The 25,642-nt window shown below is 41.6% G+C and overlaps 1 protein-coding gene across 4 annotated transcripts in view; it reads left to right on the top strand.

The window, feature by feature from the left end:
- Positions 1-25,350, top strand: part of cfap36 (cilia and flagella associated protein 36) — a 137,646-nt gene extending 112,296 nt beyond the window's left edge. For 2 of the 4 annotated variants that reach the window (XM_078556965.1, XM_078556966.1), the window contains 2 exons: positions 7,587-7,745; positions 24,911-25,350. In XM_078556965.1, coding sequence (XP_078413091.1) covers positions 7,587-7,745; positions 24,911-24,994 — 243 coding nt within the window. In that variant the 3' untranslated portion in view covers positions 24,995-25,350. The remainder of the gene's footprint in view (positions 1-7,586; positions 7,746-24,910) is intronic. The other 2 variants (XM_078556967.1, XM_078556968.1) reach the window with 1 other exon arrangement.
- Positions 25,351-25,642: the final 292 nt, after the last annotated feature.

Below are 25,642 nucleotides of genomic sequence, written 5' to 3'. Positions count from 1 at the left end.
TATATATCAGGATCAGCAGGGGTTCTAACACCAATCCCTGCGGGACCCCACTTCTTTCAGTCCAAAAAAACAACCGTACACCACTACCCTTTGTTTCCTGTCACTCAGCCAATTTTGTATCCATGTTGCTTCTATTCCTTTTATTCCATGATCTCTAACTTTGCTCACAAGTCTATTGCGTAGCACTTTATCAAATGCCTTTTGGAAGTCCATGTACACCACATCAACAACGTTACCCTCATCAACCCTCTCTGTTACCTTGTCAAAAAACTCAAGCAAATTAGTTAAACATGATTCACCCTTAACAAATCTGTGCTGGCTTTCCTTAATTAACCCTCATTTGCCCAAGTATCTTATTAATTTTGTTCACAATAACTGTTACTCCCTTATAGCAGAGCCTCACAAACCTAGTATCTGTTGGAGAACAGATTGCAGGACTGCTGTGACATCCTACAAGCACTTCTGCACACTGTAATCCACTGTTGACAACAGTCTCAGCTTGAAAGGTAGCACTTGGACACTGGGTGGTTGCTGTGTGTGCTGCAATGAAAGCTGCAACACCAGATATCAGGTGCTGCATCGTGGTTCAGTCCACAAGTGTGCAGAGTTGGACGTCACTTCCATTCTGGAAAGGATGTGTTTGACAATCTCAATAAAGCCTGATGCCTAGTTGGTGCCAGATTCGTCCTCGACATTGACGGCAGGCTTCCCAATGTATCAAGCATTTAGTTGTGCATAGCCACCTGAATTCTTTTTTAGCCACCCTATCAGTGTTCAACTGAATGCTATGCAATGAAACCTATATATGACATCGCCCTCCAGTGAGCTGGCACCTGCATTATCCTTGCCCTCTGCTCTGACTGCAGCCTGCTCGTGCCCAATGTGTCTCCAAATGCAGATCCCTCCTCTATGCTATCCTCGCTAAGATATATGCAGTGTCGGCATCTGAGTTGGTGGCTGCAGGTGTGAAATCAAGTGGTCTCTGCCATCATTTTCTTGTTGTGTTTCTTTGTTGTGTGACCAGGTTACAGCTCTTGGGTATCTGAAAGGAAAAAGGCACAAGGATAAGGTTGTGGTTCGGGGTAAGAGGTGCAGGCTTACACCATGGGCAGAATTTTGTCCTTGTCGGGCGGCCTCGGTGGGGGGGTGGAGGGGGGTGGTGGGGGTTGGGAAGCCGCCCACGATTGGGGCCAGACTGCGATTTCATGCTGGCTGGCCAATTAAGGCCTGCCCAGTGTGAAACGTGAGTGGCAGCACTCAGCGCTGTCTGTGTGGTGGGGGGGGGGTGGCGAGCGTGAACTTTGCACATGCGTGCACTTGAAAATCTCCCTGAGGCACAGAGCTGCCTCAGGGAGATGAAGAGTTTTAGAAATAAAGATTTTAAAAATGTTATAAAACATGTCCCCTCATGTGACTCTGTAGGAACATGTTATAAGTGAAATTTAAAAAATTTTATTTTATTTTTATTTGCTGTTGAAAACCTCATCTCGCCCATGAATGAGGTTGCCTAAAAAATGCAAAGGCCACTTGGCCTTTTCACCTGCCCGCAAACCGTAAGGTTGGACGGGCAGCAAAAAATGTTTCAATGACCTTGTTAATGGCCTCAATAGGCCTTTTAATTGTCAGTGGGTGCACTGCCGACTCTGGCGTGTGCCCGCCGATGAAATATCGTGCGAGTGCACGATGACATCAGGACAGTCGCCTATCATCATGCTTCATTTTACGCTCAGTCGGGTCTGGTGTGTGCCTGTCCACCGAGCTAAAAATTCTCCCCCATGTTTCAATTGCAAATCAGAAAAGAATGTGGAATGAGGAGAAAGGAAGAGGATTAGGTACAAGGATACTGTCATCTTCAATGGTTTCAGTTCTATCTTTAGCCTGGCCTCAGCAATGAGTGTCCCAGGAATGGCCAGCATCATCTCCTCCATGGGGTTAGAGCATGCTAGGTGTGTCTCTCACCCTCCAGTTAGCTCCTGCTGCCTCCAGTTGTCTGTCACCTTGTCATGCAAGAGAAAGGCATGTGTGTTGTACAATCTGTTTGGCTGCTATGGTTGAATTGCTGGTGGTGAATGCAAGTTCTGAGATGTGGGCATGACTGATAGATTGTTCCTCGGTGTGTCGTGATGTGTGGTGATTTGAGCAGTGTCTGCCATAAGTGGTGCGGTTGGCAGGATATGCCATTTGAAGATGTATTCATTGGCCTTGACCACTCTATGAGGTCATTGAACTAAAAGGAAGAGAGAGGCCAAAGTGAACATAGGCCCCTCAAAGAATGAGACTGGGGAAATAATAATGGGGAACCAGGAAATGGCAGAGGAGTTGAATAAATACTTTGCATCAGTCTTCGCAGTAGAAGACACTAATAGCATACCAGAAATACTAAATAATCATGGGGCAAAAAGGGGGTAGGGAATAAATACAATAACTATCACTAGAGAAAAAGTACTAGGAAAACTAATGGGGCTAAAGTCCGTTAAGTACCCTGGACCTGATGGGTTGTATCCTAGCATATTAAAGGAAGTAGCTACAGAGATAGTGGATGCACTGGAAGTAATCTTCCAAGAATCCTTAGAATCTGGAAAAGTCCCAGAGGATTGGAAAACTGCCGATGTAACACCCTTATTCAAAAAGGTAGGGAGACAAAATACAGGTAACTATCGGCCAGTTAGTGTAACATCCATCATTGGGAAAAAGTTAGAGTCTATTATAAAGGATGTAATAGCAGAACATTTAGAAATGCATAAAATAATCAAGCAGAGTAAGCATGGCTTCAAGAAAGGGAAATCATGCCTGACAAATTTATTAGAATTCTTTGAGGAGGTAACAAGCAGGATAGATAAAGGGGAACCAGTAGATGTAATATACTTGGATCTCCAAAAAGCATTCGATAAGGTACCGCACTAAAGCTACTTAATAAGATAAAAGCCTATGGTGTTGGGGGTAGTATATTAGCATGGATAGAGAATTTGCTAACTAATAGAAGACAGAGTTGGGTTAAGGGAGACATTTTCAGGATGGCAACCTATAACTAGAGTGCCACAGAGATCAGTGCTGGGGCCACAATTATTTACAATATATATTAATGACTTGGATGAGGCAAGTGCATGTACTATCGCCAAGTTTCCTGATGACACAAAAATAGGTGGGAAGGCAAATGGTGAGGATGACACAAAGAGTCTACAGAGGGATATCAACAGGTTAAATGAGTGGGCAAAAACTTGGCAGATGGAATATAATGTGGGAAATGTGAGATTACGCACTTTGGCAGGAAGTAAAGAGGGTCTGAATATTATTTAAATGGAGAAAGCTGCAACACAGCAGGATTTGGGTGTCCTCGTGCATGAATCACAAAAAACTAGCATACAAGTTCAGCAGGTAATAGGTAAGGCAAATGGAATGTTGGCCTTTAATTTCAAAGGGAATGGAGTATAAAAATAGGGAAGTCTTGCTAAAACTATACAAGGCACTAGTTAGACCACACCTAGAACACTGTGAACAGTTTTGGTCCCCTTATCTAAGGAAAGATATACTGGCATTGGAGGCAGTCCAGAGAAGGTTCACTAGGTTGATCCCGGGTATGGAGGGATTTTCATATGAGGAGAGATTGAGTAGATAGGGCCTGTACTCGTTGGAGTTTAGAAGAATGAGAGGCAACCTTATTGAAACATAGAAGATTTTTAGGGTGCTTGACAGGGTAGATGCTGAGAGGTTGTTTCCCCTCATGGGAGAATCTAGGACCAGAAGGCATAGTCTCATTAAGGGATCGCCCATTTAAGATAGAGATGAGGAGGAATTTCTTCTCTGAGGGTAGTGAATCCGTAGAATTCTTTACCGCAGAGGGCTATAGAGGTTGGGTCGTTAAGTATATTCAAGGCTAAGTTAGATTTTTAATCAGTAAGGGAATCAAGGATTATGGGGAAAAGGCAGGAAAGTGGAATTGAGTATCAGATCAGCCATGATGTCATTGAATGGCGAAGCAGACTCGGTGGGCCAAATGGCCTACTTCTGCTCTTATGTCTTATGAATTTCTTATGGCACTGCTTCCAGATCCTCAGGGTTTGACTGCTGGCCTTGAACTCCATGGCTATCTGCTCCTACTGTTTTTTAAGCGTGTCATGAAATCCTTCTGGCCCTCTGCGAAGATAGAACATCTATCCTTTCTTTCTCTTCTGCTAAGGCCTCCAGTGCAGTGTCCAGAAACCTTGGAAACCAATCTTTCCAATACGGTGCCATTCTTCACTGTCTCCCAGCTCAGAATCACTTCTAAGATATTTGTTGGCAACTGATCCAGCCATGAACACCTCCTTTTAAGTGATGAAGATTAACATTAACTGAGTTATGATATTCAGCCCCTTGCTGATGCAGCAGCCAATGAAAAGTGTGTTTAGCACTGGCTACATGTAACAGTCATTCAAATAGGCAAACAGCATGAAGTTGGTGCAGACTAATCATGTATCACGATGCCCACTCCCGTTTTTGTGGCAATCCAACTTAAACCACATACAGGGCAATATTTAATTTAATAGAGGCAACGAGGCCTTCACCCACTGGCTGGAGAACCAGCAAGAGCCCTGCATTGTCTCTCTTCAGGAAGACTACAGTAAAGATATTAAAAGTACAATGAGCAAGTTGGATTAAAATTGAGGCCACCATCTCAGGGTTGCTAATTGGTATGACTTATGACCTTCCTGATTTTCTTTCCTGCCTCTGAAACATTTTTGGAACCAACAGCACCACCTTAATAGTTAGGGAGGTAATGGAGAGAGATTCTTTGCATGACTCAGCCCCAAAACCTATCCCCATGTCCTGATTTGATCTGTATCCTTTGGGGTGGGATTTGTGCACCAATCAGATTTATTACAATGTCACAGGAAGGGAACTGTGGACACCATTTTTGGGGCCAGATATTCTACAGACTTGTCAGACCACTTCTATCCTGCCCTGAAAATGGGTAGCAAGGAAAATTAAGGTTTTGAGCTCAATTTGTCATACCATCACCCAAACTGGGATCTGGCTTTTAACTGGACTAAAGGGAGGACTTCTTTGGCTGAATATTGTATGTTACGTATAGGCCCAGTTCTTCCGGTCAGCATCGGACAGGATGTGTCCAACACTGACTCTGATTTAAATTGCCCACTTATCATTTTCTGCTGAAGGCTTTGCATCTTCCAATGCTGGCTACAGCAGGGATGCAGGGGCGAACACAGTCAGGGTACAAATTGTTGGACATAATTCCAGCGTAGCCACGACCCTTTTGTCATTAACTGAAGACACGTCCTTTAAGGTCTGTCTTCAGTTCATTGACCTACATTGACTTATATTGTTTAAAACGAAGCTGTCAACCTCCGAAACTGCATAGCCTCATCCCACTGACAGTGTTCACCCCCCCCTCACCCCCAACAATGTTCACCACCCTCTCTCACTCCTGAAGTTGTTTACCACCCTCACTTACCCCTCAACAATGTTCACCCCCTCTCTCACCGTCAACAAGTGTTCACCCCCATCTCTCAACCCCAGTGTTTACTCCCCTGCCCCTCACTGCACAAAAACAAAAAAAAAGGTGATCAACTCACCCCCATCCCCTTCACTCTGGAACTATGCTGACTTTTTCAAAATCGGCTAGACAGGAGCCAGGGATTCCAGAAGGTGAGTCAGGTGAGGGGCAGTAGTGGGGGGTTGAGCACTGTCTGTGGGGCTGAGGATCAGTGCTATCCAGGACGTGGGAGGGTGTGAGCACTGTGCTGAACGGCGCTGGAACAATGGGGTGGGATTAAAATTGTCGTGAAGGAAGTGTTGAACATTGCTGGGACAATGGCTGAATATTGCAGGGATGGGGAAGGGGGTAGTGGTTACCATTGCCTGGTGGTGGGGGCAAGTGAACATTGCCAGGAGTGAGGGGGGGCTAAACATTGCTGTGGATTCTGGAGTGCTTTGATGCTCCAGCTAATTGACTTAGATTTTCGCTGGTTTTGTACCTGCTATGGAAAACTCAGTAAACCTATGTAAAAACCAGGGTAAGTATAGTGGGAAGAGCCCAAGTCTCCGTCCATGGTTCTGGCCATCTGATCCCACAGAGCTGTCTGGGCAGGGTAAAATCAGCAATCGGAATTTTAAACTTCCAGTGTAAGTAGCACGGAAAGATTTGGGTCATGATCACTGAACTATTGGGGGAATTCTCAATATGTAAGATCAAATGTAAGTTTTTAGGGTGTGAAAAAATTATCTGTAGATTTTCTTGATTGATTTTGCACTTTTACACTTTATCACCTTTTACAATAAGACTTCAGAACAGAAAAAACTGATCAATTTATTCATCCATCCATTCTTAATTAGCACATTCGTTTAGATAATATCACCACCTTCAACACCTCTTTGTTCTTTTGTTTGTGACATCTTTTGATTATCTGCTCCTATCACTGCTTGCTTGTCCCAACAACCCCCCCACCCCCCACCTTAAACCAGCTTATATTTCACCCCTCTCCTAATATTACTCAGTTCTGTTGAAGGGTCATGAGGACTCGAAACATCAACTCTTTTCTTCTCCGCCGATGCTGCCAGACCTGCTGAGTTTTTCCAGGTAATTCTGTTTTTGTTTTTGTTTTGGATTTCCAGCATCCGCAGTTTTTTGTTTTTATGATCAATTTATTTCTTGAGTAAATCATTGTGGAAAATTTACTATTTTTCTTGCATAAAATACAGATGGTTTCCTTTTTAAAAAAAAATAGAATAGATCTTACACTGATTTCAATATCGTGATTATTTTTGTATTTAAACAATTATGTACATTAATTTGCAATTTAACGGTCTTTGTATACTGTAGACCAAATTATGAATTTGCTCTTATTTAAGGAGATTTTTGTTTCCTCACCCAAATGTACAGAGTGGCTGCTGTTTTATTAATCTATGCAAGCCATTTTTGCAGGTGGAGAGACATGCCATCACTTTATAACATTAGTGACTTCTTGTAATTCACTTGTTGTTTTCGTTCTAGCAACTTGAACCACATTGTTGATGCAGAGGATTGCACAAAAAGATAGGAAACTTTTAAGTTTTCATCTATAGGCTAACAGTCAAAATGTTTTGATGCGCTTATTTTAGGGACTTTACTTTATGGTGCATGTTCATTTATATTAATTAAGCTTCTTTTCCCCAATGGGTTAATTTCAATATTTTCAACAAATATATCTCTGGCTGCCTTAACTCAACCTCTGGCTAAAGATTAAGGTACAATAGATTGGAACATAGTGACTTTTAAGGTACAGCAGCCTGCTAGTTTTGATTTCAAATCTCGCGTGTGTCACTTCATGTAATTGATTATGAAAATGCTACTAATTTGTGGATGGGAATCCTAAAAGCCAACCAGTTCTTTCATATCCTTCAGGGAAGGAACCTGCCAACTCCAGCTGGTATAGCTAACATATGACTTAATTCCAGAGTTGCATAGTTGACTCTTAATGCCCTCAGTGTAAGCAGAGATGAGCAGTAACTACAATATTGTCCATACCCAAATAACAAAATCGCAGATGTCATGCTGACTCAATAATGGGCCCAAAATTACTAAATATTCTGTTTATCCTTTATGGCAGGAGCTTTCTGAGAGTGAGAGGAGGCAGCTTCATGACCGAGCAGCATATCTTAAGGAACAGAGGGATAAATTAGTGGCTATGAAGAAAGAACAAAGGGAGAAACATCTACCAAAAAATCCAGAAAACCAGAAACCACAATCCACACTAGAAACCAAAGAGGTACTGTTAGTAGATAAATCTGTCAAGCAAATTTGTTTGCAGACTATAGTGTGCTTCATTGTCCAAGTGGGAGATAACATTGGAGGACAGAACAGAGGTACCTACACCCACAAATGTAAAGCTTTCATATTTAGCATCGACCTATATTAGGATCTTCTCTTTCTTAAAATAAAGACTGTACATGGTCCAAACTTTAATGGCCAGCATAAAAGTTTCACAAAGCCGGGGCTGGAGAGAAACTAAAAGGGAAAGTAGTGAGTCTACATAAATGCCCCTTAACACAATGGGGGTGAATGTTACATTGTATAGTTCATTTTATTTATTTTCCTTAGCATTTGACGCTACACTAAAACTACATCTAAGTTGCATGTTCCATCTATTTATTTACTTCTACTTTTTTCTAATTATTTGGATCTTTACTTAATATATCATTTACATTTCTTTACACTGCAAAATACTGTTTTACTGGTGAAGATGTGTGTTAAATAGCAGGACAGAGATTGAACAGTGTGGGAGGAGGTACGAGCTGAGAAAAGTGTTGGGGTGAGGCTGTGGAGGGAGTTAAAGGTGATTATGGTCATTTCAATTTTAATACATTGGAGATTATATATCCAGTAGAGGTTGTCAAGGATGAGTATGGCGGGAAAGTGAGATTTCATGTAGGACAAGATACATATAGTTGCATCTTGGATAAATATGAGATTTGGGTTGGTGTAAAGCAGGAACATGATCTTTGCAGAAATAAGAGGGATTAAAATTTAACCACCCCAGAATGCGCATGAGAGGATTAGGGACTTGAATTTCACACTTTTTTCAGATTTAACTCAACCCAAACCCGAATATGCATGCATCTGGTTCAACACCAGTGAGTTTGGGGTTGGTGGGTATGCCTCTCTGGAGGTTTGGGTTGGTAATTAGAATATTTAATAGAAGCTCTGTGCAAGAAAATTTGAAAACTATTTGCATTTAATGACTGTGGGTTTCCAGTAAATCTGGCAGGTGATGGGAGATGGGAAGTAATTGTTTCCGCAGGAGTGTTTGGCCAGGAGGAGCAGAATACACACACCATCTTATCTCCACTCAATGTGAACCTACCCCACCTCCCTCCCAGAAGAACCCCTCCGATACAACTGCTTTTCCACTACTAATTTCTCCCCACCTACACTGTGTAATGGGGATTTCTCACCACAGCTCGCCCCAGCCACCTGAGAGAAGGAACAATTCCACCCCCCACTCCCCTTGCATGCAGGACTGGGGAAATGCCCCTGCATGTGCCCAACAGTTAAGCCTCCGCACATGCCTGACAGCAAAATCCCTGCTCCCCTGTGCACGACCAACGGTGAACCCCCTTGCACAGGATTTTGGCACACCCAACCCCGGCTGCATGTGACCATGACCCCTTGCCTATCTCGCTCCATAGTGACCATGATCTATTCTGCTGCTTGATCATGATTTCGCCCTCTTGCCCTGCACAACATCCATGATCTCTTCTTCCCCACCACCACATAATTTGACCTCCACCCACTTGATTGCATGATATTTCCCCCATGCAATCTTTTGCCCCACCTGATTGCATTCTCTTTCCCTCTCATTCAATCTTTTCTCTCTGGAGAGTTAGAACTCCCTGTCACTCTTAACAACCCCATGGAAATTGGATAGTATAATGTAAGGAATACCACCATATCCCCAAAAATATTTTAAAAATAACATCCATCATCACACCTCCCTCAAAGCAGAAAAATGAAGTGTCATATTTTTTAAAGACGTCTTCATTTTCTTAACCCACTTCGTATTATTTACTATGCTTATCAATGCAAAATACTATTTCACTATGGTATATATGCGTCAAACATGAAAGTACATATACAAGTCTTTTGTAAGAATAAAGTTCACTCCAATCCATTCTCAATTTCCTGACATCCAAGTCCCTTTTGAATTTAAGCTCTTGACAACACATCTGCAATTAAATTCTCTCGTCCACCCACGTGTATAATTTTTAAATTGAAGGATTGCAATAAACTCCATCGGAACAGTCTGGCATTTTTATCCTGAAATTTCTCTGGAAACTTCAAAGGATTGTAGTTAGTATATACAACTGTCTGAAGAATTGTTTGCAGCATACACTTCAAAATATTGCAAAGCCAAAGCCAAATTTAAAGTCTCTTTTTCTATTGTTGAATATTTCTTTTGATGTATATTCGACTTCCATGAGAAATACCCCACTGGTTTCTCAAGTCCTAGTTCATCTTCCTGTAGTAACACAGTACCAACACTGACATCACTGGTGTCAACAGCCACTTTAAACTGCTTTGTATAATCACGTGCTGCTAGAAAAGGTGTAGTCGTCAGTACAGCTTTTAAGCTGTCAAATACAGTCTGACGCCCCTGTGTCCATTGGAATCTTCTGTTTTTAACAATCCAGTCGGTGGAGCAATTACGCTGCTGAAATTTGGCATAAATTTCCGATACCTCCCCTTTCTGTTGTAGGCACTGGGAACTCTATAATAGCTTTTACATTTGTATCTCATGGGGCCACTTGACCTTGTCCAACAGTGTGGCCTAAATATGTAAGTTTTGCTTTCGCAATTTCACTTTTAGCCAAATTTACAACCAAATTGGCTTCCTGTAGTCGGTCAAACAGTTCTTCAAATGTTGTAGATGTTGCTCCCAGGTTTGACTGAATATCACAAAGTCATCAGTACAGTCAGCACAATTGTACTTTGTTCGTCTCTGAAATGTTGCTGGTGCGTTTTCATACCGAAGGGTATTACTTTGCATTGGTATAGAGCATCCAGAGTCACAAAAACTGAAATTTCTTTTGCCTTATCCGATGAAGGTACTTGCCAGTATTCTCGCAATAAGTCAATTTTTTTGATAAATGCTGACTGTCTAACTCTCTCAATACAATCCTCCAACCGTGGAATAGGATATGAATCTGCCTTTGTTACTGAATTTACTTTGCAGTAATCAATATACAATCTTTGTGATTCATCAGGTTTTGGCACCATTACAATGGGTGAACTCCAATTGCTGTGACTGGGCTCTATGAGGTCATTTTGAAACATAAATTCACTTTCTTTCTGCCCTTAAGCTAATTTTACTGGGTTTAATCTATATAGGTGTTGACTTATTAAAACTGAAACCCCCAAATCAACATCATGCAATGCCAAATTTGTCTTCCCTGGCCTATTTGCACAAATTGCTTTGTGTGACTGTAACAGCTTTTATAAATCACTTCGACAGTTTTCTGGAAGGTAGCTTAATATCACTTTTAGATTCTTAAGTACCTCCTCATTGTCCAATTTAATCAGAGGAAGGTTATTACAGAATCTTTAATTTCTATTTCCCCCTCCTTACCTGCAACTACTAGTATCTCCTTCTGTTTATCCTCTGTCAAATTACCTTTTGAGCATGTTTACATGGCACACTCGCTGGCACTATTTTCTATCTGGGATATTTACTACAGTACATCATTCAATTTCTTTTCAATCTCATAAGGTCCACTAAACCTTGCCTTTAACAGTTCGCCTGACACTGGCAACAATACCAACACTTTTTCCCCAGCCACAAAACTATGAGCCTTTGCCCTTTTATCCACTTTAGCCTTCATTATTTGCTGAGATACCTTTAAATGTTTCCTGGCTAACTCACATGCCCTATTCAATCTTTCTCTGAATTTCGTCACATAATCCAAGAGAGTAGTTTCAGAACTCTGACTTACTGATTTCTCCTGAATCAGTTTGAGTGGTCCCCTTACTTCATGACCATAAATTAACTCGAAAGGACTGAACCCTCTTGACTCATTAGGGGTGTCCCTAATAGCAAACAACAACAATGGAACCCCTCAATCCCAATCATGTGGGGAGTCTTGACTATATGCTCTAATCATAATCTTTAAATTTTGATGCCACCTTTCTAAAGCACTTTGTGATCAGGGTGATAGGCTGGCAACCTAAATTGCTTTATTTCCTAGGTTGTTTATTACTACTTTAAACAGCTGTGACATGAAATTTGAACCCTGGTCAGGCCGTATTTCTTTTGGGAATCCATATCTTGTAATGAATTTGTTTATGACTTTGTCTAAAATCACCTTTGCTGTGACTTTCCTTCTGGAGATCTTGTGGACACATACATGATTGTCAGTAAATACTATTTTCACTTTTAGTCTTAGGGAGGGGTCCTGCACAATCAATCAGGACCCTGTTAAAAGGTTCCTCAAACACTGGAATTGGAATTAAAAGTGCAGGCTTAATCACCGCTTGAGGTTTTCCTATCACTTGACATGTGTGGCACGTTTGACAGAATTTTAACTGCACCTTTATGTAGTCCAGGCCAATAGAAATGGTTTTTTATCTTAGCCTGTGTTTTCCTAATTCCCAAATGTCCAGCCATTGGGATTTCATATTGGTACCCAGATGATAGCGCTGCTTGGTGCACTATCACCCACTTTTCATCTGCCAGGATGTGAAGTGCTCTCCACTTCCTCATTAACACATTGTCTTTAAGGTAGTAATACTCTGGAATGTATTTGCCTTAGTTTCAGAATAAGCTGTCTGGTATAACTGTTTTAATTCTGGCTCCTTCTGCTATAACTCCACTGACTTCAATGAACTAAACACCTGAACCTCATTCTCTCTAATCTTCTCCTCCTGACTAATCTTTTCAAAAATAGATCTAGCCAACTGAGGTTTGGCATCCTCCCCCTGTGTTTTAGATTCTTCCTCTTCCTGTTTAATTTTGTGTGCCTGTGACCTCATCACCATGCAGTCTGGAAACTATCCAGGATGTTCTTTCTATAAACTCTCTGTTGATTATATCTCAATAGATTTCTCTACCAGTAGTAGGTGTAGTCAATATTTGCGATCCAGCTATATCACTTCCTTGAATAAATTTAACCACTGAAATGGCAACTTCTCTACCACACCAACAATTACCTCTCCTGTTTTTAAGTCACTTTTCAAATTTATTTTATATAATGAGATAGGTCTAAATCCTCCATGTATTCCACTAATTAACACTTTCTCCTCCAATAACCCATTGGACAGTAGATGGCACTGTCCCATAACATTAATGATTGACTGGCGCCTGTATCCCTCAAGATTTGACAGTCTTTCCTGCTTTCCCCAAAATACAAGGATATACTTTCCCTTCACGTATACAATCTTTCAACATCTCTCTAACTTGCCCTTCAGAACTTCCTTGTGAACACGTTCCTACCTCTCCAGCTAATTTTGTCTCTTCCTTTCTCGCCTATACAAATGTTACTGAGTTGTCTTCCACTTGGGTCTCAGAGCCCACAACACTGACTTACAGAACTCTTCTGAGTTCCTATCACTGCAATTGGTCTCCCATTTAACTTGCAATAATTTGATCTCATATGTGCAGCCTGGTTACAATGATAACATACAGCTTTTTTCCCTTCACTTCTGCCTTCCACCTTTTCATCTTTAGTAGACTGGTGTCCTTCAGCTTGCTCCTTGTTACTAATACTTTTACCATTGCTAGGTTTTCCATATCTCTAATTTCCTTGCTGACTCCCATATGATCATTTTCCCATGCTCAGCTGTCTGTGTGAAATGATCATAAGTATCAGCTAAAACAGCAGCTTGTCTGATCTTTTTATGTTGTCTTTCATGTAAATATATTTTCATAGTTACTGGAATACTATTTCTAAATTCTTTCATCATAATTTCTCTTACATTTTCAAAAGTCTTGTCTAACTTCAATGGCCTAAACCATTGACCTCAGAGAATTTCTTTTTCTCTTTCAAACTCTACAAATGTCTCATTAGATCTCTTTCCTATAGTCCAAAACTTCAACTGGTAAGCTTCAGGGACAAGCTCATAAACATTTATTATTGCTCCTTTCACTACTTCGTAGTCTGCAGATTGCTCCCCTGATAAGCTAGCATACACATTCATGGCTGTACCTGACAGAACACTCTATAATATTATAATTCAAGCATCTCTTGGCCAATTCAATTTTATAGCAATTTTTTCAAATGAGGTGAAATATCCTTCAACTCCATCCTCCATAAATTTAGGCACTAACCAAAGATTTTTAGTTAAAGCAAATTCCTCAAAGGAATCAAACTCACCATCCAAAATACCATCTCTACTTTCTTCCTTTATTCTAAGTTTCACTTTAGACAATTCACACTGCCTGGCTTCTTTCTCTCTCCGAAGCTCTCTATCTCTTTCCTTATCCTGTTCCTAACTTCTCTCTCTGAAGCTGAATTTCAAGCTTTTGCATTTCTATTTCTTGCAATCTTTTCTTTTCATTTCCTTGCTCCTCTTTTTCCCATGCAAGCTTTTTTATTTATATTTCTTTTAACTAGAAAAATAAAAGGACAGATTTTTTTCATTTCTCCTTTTCTTTTTCTTATCGTTCAAGTCTTTTCAGCTCCATTTATTTTTTAAGTTCAAATTTCTGCCTTTCTCTGTCCCTTTCTATACCAAGCTGCTTTATTTGCAACTTAAGTCTTGATACCTCTAGCTGTGGTGCACTAGTTTCAGGTGTCTCTTCCTTTAATTTTAAATGCTGGGTAAGTACTTTAACCAAATCGGCCTTATGAAATTTCGCTTTTATCTCTACCTGCACCTTGTCTGCTAACTCTCTCAGCTGAGTCTTAGTTAAAGATTTCAAATTCTCCACGTCTTCCACTCCCAGAAAAATCTTAGCAACTGCCAAAGCCATTTTGCAGTCCAACCACTTTAAAATCTCTCAAGATAAAACTCCTGGGTTAAGTACTTTCTCTGTACTCATATCCTTTAGATTCACAAATTCCAATTCAATCAAGGAATTTTAAATCCTGCAAAGAGCCCCCAAATTTGTTATGACCACAGCAGATGTTATTTGCTGAGCAAGCCAGATCATAAGCCTTTATTTAGTATTTTGAAAACGAGAAGGAAAAGCTACTCACCCCAGAAACATAGAACACCAGTAACACCTTTAAGATTTTAAACATTAAAAGATTTATTTTTTAAAAAGTAAGCACATAAGATTAAAGTTACACAGTTGAAATAGTTTTACAGAACAAGCCCCAAAAAAACCTCACTTGGTCAAAACACACAAGTAAACAACCTTCTTGGCAACAACTCCCTTATAGATTGTAACTATAAAAATCCAGTAATATCATCCAAGGCAAAGAATTGTTGTCACTTTAATAAATGTACACCACACGATTCCTCAAACACTTCCACTCATATGGAAGTCCAAAAGAAAGGTTCAGAAACAGACTACTTTCCGAAAACAAATACTTATCTGGCTTGAAACAGGGTGGCTTGCTTCAATTCAAATCCCACACAGCTTTTCAGCACTCCACCACACAGAAACTGTCTTACAGAAGCTGCAGAGCCACACCAACTCAGCTAAACATTTTTCCTTAAATATCTTTTTACCCTTTCATCTCAAATCCCATTGTCCTCAACACCTCTTAGAACTCAACAAAATTTTATATTTGGAGAAGTTATGTTCTCCTACTGCCTCCACTTTTGGGCCAATAAAATTTAATATACCTTCCCCTGTTCACCTATGAAACCTTTGTAAGTAGTAAAAGTTCCTTGTCACTCCTAAACTTCCCTTTGAAATTCAACAGCTGAAAAACCAAAGTCTCCACTTATCTCAAAATGCAAATGTTAAATCCAACCTAATTACTTGTAAATCCAACCTCACCATAACCTCTCATTACAAATGCATCAACCAAACACCTTCAGCCTTTTATCTCTCAGTTCACACACACACATCACACCCCACATGCACCCCACACACCCACATTTACAGAATACCACCGTATTCTGAATAATATGAAAAAAAAATCCATCATCACACTACAAAGTATGACACGGAGCCACATAAGGTGAGATCATGTCAGATGGCCAAAACCTTGGTCAAAGTAAGGTAGAGAGGCGTAGAGTTTTAGGGAGGGAATTGCAGAGCTTGGGGCCTAGGACCTTAAGGCATGGCTACCAATGCTCCATATCATAGAGCAATTATAATTGGAAATGGACAAGAGGCCAGAATTAGAGGAGCGCAGACAACCTGGAGGGTTGTGGAATTGGAGGAGATTACAGAGATACCGAGAGGCAAGCCATAGAGGGATTTGAAAACAAGGATGAGAATTTTAAAATCAAGACATTGTTTATCCAGGAGCCAATATAGGCTAGTGAACACAGGGGTGATAGGGGAATGCTGCGAGTTAAGACACTGACAGCAGAATTTTGGACGACCTCAAGTTTTTACAGGGCATAGAATGTGGGAGACCAGCCAGGAGCGTGTTGGTAAAGTCAAGTCTAGGTCGACCAAGGTGAATGTTTCAGAAGTTACGTGAGCTGAGAAGGGTGGAGTCACGGAGGTGGAATAGTTAGCTCTAGTGATGGCATGAATATTAGGTTGGAAGCTCATCTTGGGATCAAATGTGCCACCAAGTACGCAATGACGAGGTCAAGGGAGTGGCCATGAAAACGGGGTATGGAGTTTACACAGGGAGGATAAAATGGCAATGGACTCAGAGGAGAAAGAGCATGATGAGTTGAGATGGAGGTTAAAATTCAAAGCTAACATCAATGTGATGGAATCTGTCCTTGAAGCCAAGCAGTCTGCTCTTTAATTACAAGAGGAATCCAAGCGAGAAGACTCTGAATGCACTAAGAGCACTTGAAGTAAAGTCCAACAGACTGCTAGGCAGTGCATCAGTGACTACTGGTTACAACTTTGCGAGAATATTCAGTTGTCTTTTATAATAGGAAATGCGAGGGCACATATGAAGAGATCAAAAAGGCAACAGGTTCATCAGCTAAGAAAACGGCTCCATTGGAAACAAAGGCAGGGAAGGTCATCACTGACTGCAATAAACAGTTGGAGAGATGGGTTTGACATTACGTTGAGTTGTACTCCAGGGAGAGCACCGTTACTAAGGAAGCTCTAGACACCATAGAAAATCTTCCTGTCGTAGCACAGCTGGATATTGAACCCACAGTAGAGGAGCTTAGCAAAGCTACTGACTAGTTTGTCATGAAAAGCTCCAGTGGGGTCACCCTGAACTCATCAAGCATGGGAAACTGGCTCTTCTGCAGCATCTCCACAAACTTCTCTGTTTCTGCTGGAGGGAGGGGGCAGTGTCCCAGGATATGCATGATGCAAAGATTTTGACCCTGTACAATAACAAGGGGGACTGCAATGATTGCAACAACTTTTGAGGTATTTCCCTGCTGAGCATTGTAGGAAAAATATTTGCCCATGTTGTCCTTGTCAGACTACAGATCCCTGGCTGAGTGCACCATTCTCTAATCCCAGTGTGGTTTCAGAACTACAAGATTTACAGTTGACATGATCTTCAGTCCAGCAGCTGCAAAGAAATGCCGTGAAGAAAGGAGACAACAAAAGAGTGCCTTCAATGATCTTACCAAGGCATTCAACCATGTGAGCAATGGCATTTTATTTAATCTGCTGGAGAAAATTAGCTGCCCGCTGAAGCTGCTTAATGTAACCTTCTCTTTCTGTGACAACATGATAGGTAAGGTCAGCTATGACATGGCAACATCTGAATGCTTTGTGGTCTGCAGTGAGGCCAAACAGGATTATGCTTTGGCATTCACACTCTTTGGCATATCCTTCTCTTTGCTGCTATCATATGTCTTCAGGTCATCTACAGAAAGTGTCTACTTTTGTACCAGACTGATGGAAAACTGTTCAGCCTTGTTCGTGTGAGATCCAAGACAAAAGGTACGCCAAGTCCTCACCTGATAGTTGTTCTTTGCTGACAATGCTGAATTAGCATTCCATATCAAAGAACATCTTCAGCAGCAAATGGACAGACTCTCTCATGTCTGTAAGGAGATTGGTTTGACCATCAGCATCAGAAAGACAAACATGACCCAGGATGTTGCCATACTGCCACCTATCAGCATTGATAGCCTGACGCTGGAGGTTGTTGAAAGTTTCACATACCTAGGCTCCACAATCACCAGCAATCTGTCATTTGATGTTGAAATCAACACATTTATCACAAAATCTACAGCTGTTATGTCCAAACTGAGTAAGAGACAATGAAATATAAGAAATTTGACCAAGAACACCAACTGTCTGTCAAGCCTAAGTCATCAGTGCACTCATTTACAGTGGTAAGACCTAGGCAACATATGCTAAGCAGGAGAAAGAGCTGAATGATTTCTATCTTTGCTGTCTCAGACCTATCCTTGGCATCTCTTGGAGGACAAGGGGGGAGGCAATGGCGTAGTGGTATTGTCGCTAGACCAGAAATCCAGAGACCCAGGAGGAATTTGAATCCAATAAAAATCTGGAATTAAAAGTCTAACGATGACCATGAAACCATTGTCGATTGTTGTAAAATCTCATCTGGCTCACTAATGTCCTTTAAGGAAGGAAATCTGCCATCTTTACCTGGTCTGGCCTACATGTGACTCCAGACCCACAGCAATGTGGTTAACTCTTAAATACCCTCTGAAATGGCCTAGTAAGACACTCAGTTGTATCAAATCGCTACAGAGTCGCAATAAAGGAATGAAACCGGATGGATCCCCCAGCAAAAACCTAGCACCAAAAACGACAACGGCAAACTCAGCCCACTGATGGTGGCAAGGGTGCAGAAGGTACTCTGGGTGGGGGACTTCAATGTCCATCACCAAGAGTGGCCCGGTAGCACCACTACTGACCGAGCTGGAGAAGCCCTAAAGGACATAGCTGCTAGACTGGGTCTGCGGCAGGTAGTGAGGGAACCAACGTACTTGACCTCGTCTTCACCTGCCGCAGATGCAGCTGTCCATGACAGTATCGGTAGGAATGACCACTGCACAGTCGTGGCGGAGATGAAGTCCTGCCTTCACTTTGAGGATACCCTCCATCGTGTTGTGTGGCACTACTGCCAGGCTAAATGGGATAAATTTCGAACAGATCTAGCAACTCAAAGCTGGGCATCCATGAGGTGCTGTGGGCCATCAGCAGCAGCAGAATTGTACTTGAACACAATCTGTAACTTCATGGCCTGGCATATCACCCACTCAAATATTACCATCAAGCTAGGGGATCAACCCTGGTTCAATGAAGTATGCAAGAGGGCATGCCAGGAACAGCACCAGGCATGCCTAAAAATGAGGTGTCAACCTGGTGAAACTATAACATAGGACTACTTGCGTGCTAAACAGCATAAGCAGCAAGTGATAGACAGAGCTAAGGGATCCCAGAACCAATGGATCAGATTTAAGCTCTGCATCCTACCACATCCAGACGTGGACAATTAAACAACTCACTGGAGGAGGAGGAGGCTCCACAGATATCCCCATACTCAATAATGGAGGAGCCCAGCACATCAGTGCAAAAGGTAAGGCTGAAGCATTTGCTACAATCTTCAGCCAGAAGTGCCGAGTGGATGATCCATCTCAGCCTCCTCCGGAGGTCCCCAGCATCACAGATGCCAGTCTTCAGTCAATTCGATTCACTCCACGTGATATCAAGAAATGGCTGAAGGCACAGGATACTGCAAAGGCTATGGGCCCTGACAATATTCCGGCAATAGTACTGAAGACTTGTGCTGCAGAGCTTGCCTTGCACTTAGCCAAGCTGTTTCAGTACAGCTATGATGCTGGCATCTACCCGGCTATGTGGAAAATTGCCCAGATGCGTCCTGTACACAAAAAGCAGGAAAAATCCAACCCAGCCAATTACTGCCCCATCAGTCTATTCTTGATCACCAGTAAAGTAATGGAAGGAGTCATCAACAGCGCTATCAAGCGGCACTTGCTCAGCAATAACCTGCTCACTGATGCCCAGTTTGGGTTCCGCCAGGGCCACTCAGCTCCTGATCTCATTATAATCTTCATTCAAACATGGACAAAAGAGCTTAACTCCTGAGGTGAGGTGGGAGTGACTTCCCTTGACATCAAGGCCACATTTGACAGAATGTGCCTTTAAGGAGCCCTAGCAAAACTGGAGTCAATAGGAATTGGGGAAAAATCTCCGCTGGTTGGAATCATACCTAGCACAAAGAAAGATGGTTGAGGTTATTGGAGGTCAATCATCTCAGCTCCAGGACATCACTGCAGGAGTTCCTCAGGGCAGTGTCCTTGGCCCAACTGTCTTCAGCTGCTTCATCAATGACCTTCCTTCCATCATAAGGTCGGAAGTGGGGATGTTCGCTGATGATTGCACAACGTTCACCATTCACAACTTTTCAGATACTGAAGCAGTCCATGTCCAAATGTAGCAAGACCTGGACAATATCAAAGCTTGGGCTGACAAATGGCAAGTGACATTCATGCCACACAAGTGTCAGCTAATGACCATCTCCAACAAGAGAGAACCTAGCCATTGCCCCTTGATGTTCAATGGCATTACCATCACTGAGTTCCCCACCATCAACAGCCTGGGGGTTACCATTGACCAGAAACTGAACTGGACTAGCCATGTAAATACTGTAGCTACAAGAGCAGGTCAGAGGCTAGGAATCATGTGACGAGTAACTCACCTCCTGATTCCCCAAAGCCTGTCCACCATCTACAAGGCATAAGTCAGGAATGTGATGGAATACTGTCCACTTGCCTGGATCAATGCAGCTCCCATAACACTCAAGAAGCTTGACACTGTCCAGGACAAAGCAGCCTGCTTGATTGGCACCACATCCACAAACTTTCACTCCCTCCACCATCCATGCACAGCAGCAGCAGTGCGTGCCATCTATAAGATGCACTGCAGAAACTCACCAAGACTCTTTCGACAGCACCTTCCAAACCCACGACCACAAGGGCAGCAGATAGATGGGAACACCACCTGGAAGTTCCCCTCCAAGTCACTCACCATCCTGACTTGGCAATATATTGCCATTCTTTCACTGTTGCTGGGTCAGAATCCTGGAACTCCTTCCCTAATAGCACTGTGGGTGTACCTACACCACGTAGACTGCAGAGGTTCATGAAGGCAGCTCACTACCACCTTCTCAAGGGCAACTACGGATGGACAATAAATGCTGGCCTAGAATGAATAAAAGAAAGAAAAAGTCACTAACTAACTCAGAGGTCCTGGAGCATGCTAATTCCATATGCACTCCTCATTGCTAAACCAATTATGTATGCGCTGGATTGGCCACATTCATCGGATGGCTAAACGGCTGTATACCCAAAGAGCTTCTGTACGGTGAACTGGCTACTGCATCATGAACCCCTGGGCATCCATACCTCTGCTATAAGGACAGCAAGCACGATATGAAGATGGCAGAGATTGACACTGACAACTGGAGAAAGTTACTGATGTCCTTGATCTCTTGGGGCCGACTGTTTGGAAGGACATTGGAAGAGCGAGCAGAAAGGAGAAGCTCAGCTGGCTGGGAACAGGGCCCAGAGAAAACAGAGGCCAGTGAACTGAGCACCTTCTCAGCTCAGTCTCCATCTGCAGCAAATGTGGCAGAAACTGCCATGCCAGAGTGGGGATCCTCAGCCACACCAGACAATGCTTAACAGAGTTGACCACCAGGGCACAAACCATCATCTTACGAGACAGAAGGCTGTCTCATTGAATTGAAATCACCGAGGATAAAAAGTCATTTGGTGCAGAGGCTGAGGGAAGAAAGCAGTGAAGAAATCTCAGTGATAAAATTATCTCAGGGAGGGCAGTACAGAATGATGATTTTGAAAAAGAGGTGAAAGGGTGGGATGAGGTGAGATGTTCAAAGGAGGAGAACATGCACGCAGAGAAAGGGGTCAGGCCCAGATGTGATCTTGTGTTAAGCGCCACACCGCCATCACAATGGTTTTGATGAGGCAAGTGGTGGAAGATGTAGCCAGGTGAGGAGACTTCATCAAAATGGGAGGTGTCATCACTTCTCAGCCAGGTTTCTGTTAAGGCCAAGGTGTTGATGTAATCATCCACAACAAGTTCATGGATGGCAAAAACTTTTTCACAAGTGAAGGGTCATTCTGGAGGGAGCTGCGTAGAAAGATGGTGAGAGCTGATCCGCTGGCAGAATCCACAGGGTTAGCAGTGGGAGGATGATTGGCAAGGTTAGCCCCCAGTGGGGGCACTAGGCAGGAAGGTCGACGAGAGAGTGGGATGGGGCAATTGGGGGTTGCTGTTTGTAATGAGCCAGTGCTGAGTGCCTCACTCAGCCTGTTGAAGGATGCCAAAAAGACAGAGCAAAGCTGTAAGCTTGTCACCTGTTCCTGTTAGATAAGAGAGCAGGAAATTCAAGGAGTGCTGAAGGGTTGGGTAGGGAATTGCTAAGGGAATATGAATGGAGGCATGATGATAGAAGTAAGTCTAGGAGGAGTAAAAAATAAGAACTTAAAAGGAGCAAAAATGGAAATAGGCTCAGGTTTGCAACGGCAGCCAAAACCCACATTCGAATGGATGCAGGGAGAGCACAAGTTACATAGGTCTACATGCACAAAAATTAGGATATATAGAAACATGATAATAAACAAGTAATAGGAAATAGATGGCAATAATAGGAAGTAGTCCAGAGTTAAAGTTGGAGGGCTTGTGGTGGAATTATGACGATTTAGGAGGGGTGAAATCAATATGGAGCATCAATGAACTGTTACCCAAATTTGAAGACAGGTGAAGAGAGTGAAGTGCAGAAGCATTTTGAGGGAGTATTGAAGGATGCACTGATGGGTATTTTCGTAGGAATGAAGATCCAGATCTACAGACTCAGTTTCAGGAGAGAAAAATGATGACGAAGTTGGAGGACACCATAAAATCCAAAAGCAGATAACTGGCCAATGCCCCAGATGAGCTGGTTGCTGCAAGGTGCACTATAGTTGTCCATTGATAACAGCCCCACTCTCCTCCATTCTTTTTTCCTTGTGTGACTCTGCTTTATTCTCCCTTGCTTAAGAGGACACCTACTGAACAAACTGTGGCAGGTGTTCTACTCTACCACTGTCTCACAGGCAGTCCCTTGGGATCAAGGATGACTTGTTTCCACTCCGATTCAGTGGATTCCAAGATGGCTGATAAGTCCAGGGTGTGATCTGCAGACTTTGCCACATGCAGGGTAGGGTTGAGTAGATGGGTTATTAGGGGGTTTGTGCACTCTCCCCATTTCCTCGACTTTACCTCTGCATGTTCCTGACAAATTCTCTCTATATGTTCAGCACCTTCCTGGCTGAACCTTCTCCGTTTTGGTTGGTCACAAGCCAGGAACTCCCATGAGTTGGTGAGGATATTTGACCTCTTCAGTGATGCTCTGAGGACATCTCTTAGTGTTTCCACTGTCCTCCTGGGAGTCTCTTGCCATGACCACATTCCGAGTTGCTTTGGGAGTCTGGTGTCTGGCTTAATTGTCGTTCCCAGCAAAGGTTTTGAGTGATCAGCATCTCGATATTGGGCAAGTTTGCTTGGGAGAAAATGCTGCTGTTGGACTTCCTATCTTGCCAGCAGGATCTTGTGAAGACACTGTGGTGGTATTTCTCCACTGCTTTGAGGTGCCTGCTGTAGGTTGCCCAAGTCTCCAAAGAGGAACACAGGGATCACTGCTGCCTGGTAAACCATGACCATAGTATCAGGTTTGAGATCCACTCTAGTACCATTCTAGTGTTCTGATGTGTATATGACGCAAGATTATATATTAAATTAACAATTTTCCATTAGTTTTTACAATTGATGGAACTGAGAATGTAAATGAAGTACAGGAGGATATGAACCCCAACTGTCAGTTAAATGCAAAACAGGATTTAGATTTGAAAAATATAGCAGATTTCAAGATGGATAAGCCTTTATAATATATATGTAGTGTGTATATGTATGTGTATGTATATATCAATATATGTATATCTCTCTCTCTCTCTATATATATATATATATATATATATATATATATATATATATATCCTTTATAGTATATAGTATAATATATTCTATTGAAAATCAAGAGGAGAATAGCAGAGGCTATTGCCATAATTATTTTATCATAAATTTGCAAACTGTTAGAACTTACAATTTGAGAATAAGTTAGTAAGCACTTAAAAATACATGGGTTAGTCAAAGACAGCACTAATTTGTTCAAAGCAATTTGATTGATATGTCACCGCGTTTTTTTTTAAAGAAGGGATTGATTAGATAGTTAAAGGAAATGCCATAGCTGTTGTGTAAATGTTCAGGAAGGGAGGAAATGGGGTTGGGGGGGCAGGATGGAGATTTTTTGATTGAAGTTTTAGCTGTTGTGATCACCTAAACTGAAAAAAATTCTCATCTTAAATTCAAATTTCTGATAACCTAAAGGATATAAAAACTGAGGGGAAATGAGTATAAATGACCCTTTTTGTAATAATTTTGTGTTTTCCTTTCCTAAGCTTTATTTGTACTCCCTTCACATGAATCTATATTTCATATGGTTATTTCAGTTTCTGCTCAATTTTTTAATGCGTATCCCTTTTCTGTATAACAGCTAATAAGAGCCAGCTAGAGAAGCACTTTGCACAACAGATGTGTTCAACATATCCTTAGTAGAGAAAGTTTGAGGTGATTTCTTTATCCCGGTCCTACTCTATTTCAATGTCTTATATACTTTGTTCATTTTCTAATATGACAAGACCCTATTTCTATGAAGTATATGTATTATGTCAGTACTGTAATTGAAAATGGTAGAATGCCTTATAAAGCAAATTGTACGTGAAATTTGTTACAATGTTGCTGACGTTATGCTGGCAGAGTAGAAGCCCAAAGAAATTCCAATATATTCAGGAAGTGTACCTTCAAACCATGAAATCAGTGATCAAAATGCATTTAATTTTTTGCCAGTTCAAAGTCTAAGACTGCTGCATGCCATTTAAACTTTGACTTGTCAGCTCTTGACATTTGTCAGATCCAGGCCAGGTTGTTATTTGAAATACTTTGCAAATCAGTATTATTTGTGGTGGTGGGAAGAGAAGAAGGGGCTTTTTCATATCTTACCTCTACCAGCTTGCCACAGTACTTCAGCTGCATGATTATAGAGCATCACAGACTTCACTGGAGGACATTATGGAGAGACTGATGAATGTGAAGAGGAGATCTTCATATAAAATTATAGAGACAACAATCTGTTTATATTGTTGTAACAGAAAAAAGGGAATTAGCATCTTAACAGTCTTGTGAAGAGTCTAATTATACTTTCTAGATAATGCAGAAATAAAATGGACACAAATTTACATTCTTGTTTTTTTTTTAAATCTAAGAATCTTTCTGAGGAAGAAAAGCAGAAAATTCAAAAAAGGAAACATTTGGCAGAAAAACTTAAACAGGAAGTTATCAAAAAATAGAATGTTGTGGACGGCACACTTAAAGAAGGATCTGGTACCTGATATTCTGACTCAGAGATCTTTCATTCAACAGCATTAAAGTATAAGCAGTACTGTATTACTTGTGACTGTGGCCAGTGATAGTTCGCAGAGGATAATATTCTACAGCAACAATTTGCAGTCTTCTACTTCCATTTACAGGCTATGACAGCTAAATTAAATTCTTTGCAACTCAACATGTCATTGTAGTTGAATTTTGTACTCTTGTCAGCTATAATCTTATACTGTAGTTCAAAACTATTGCCTGTAAAATATCAGAATTAATAGCCATCTCATTATTTACTATGTGCTTGTATAATAAACTGGTTTGTTCAGACTCTTTGATCTAGTTTAGGGCTGATGTGTAAATTATAACAGTGTAAAGAAGGCTTACATGTTCATGGAGTTCAGATGTGCCCAAATCTGTGTTGTGCAAATGCTGAGAAGTTGACAAGATGAGCTTTGGAAAAGAAATTCACATGCTGAGAAGTTGACAAGATGAGCTTTGGAAAAGAAATTCACTTTTTTAAAAATGGAATGCTGTTAAGAATTGATTAATAGGTATTTTTAATTTCATTATAAGTTTACTATGGGATCTAATCATCGTATTACCTTATTTCAACTGTAAAA

The sequence above is a fragment of the Cetorhinus maximus genome, chromosome 14, assembly GCF_964194155.1.
Source record: "Cetorhinus maximus chromosome 14, sCetMax3.hap1.1, whole genome shotgun sequence".
Taxonomy (NCBI): domain Eukaryota; kingdom Metazoa; phylum Chordata; class Chondrichthyes; order Lamniformes; family Cetorhinidae; genus Cetorhinus; species Cetorhinus maximus.
This window is presented reverse-complemented; position numbering and strand designations above follow the sequence as displayed.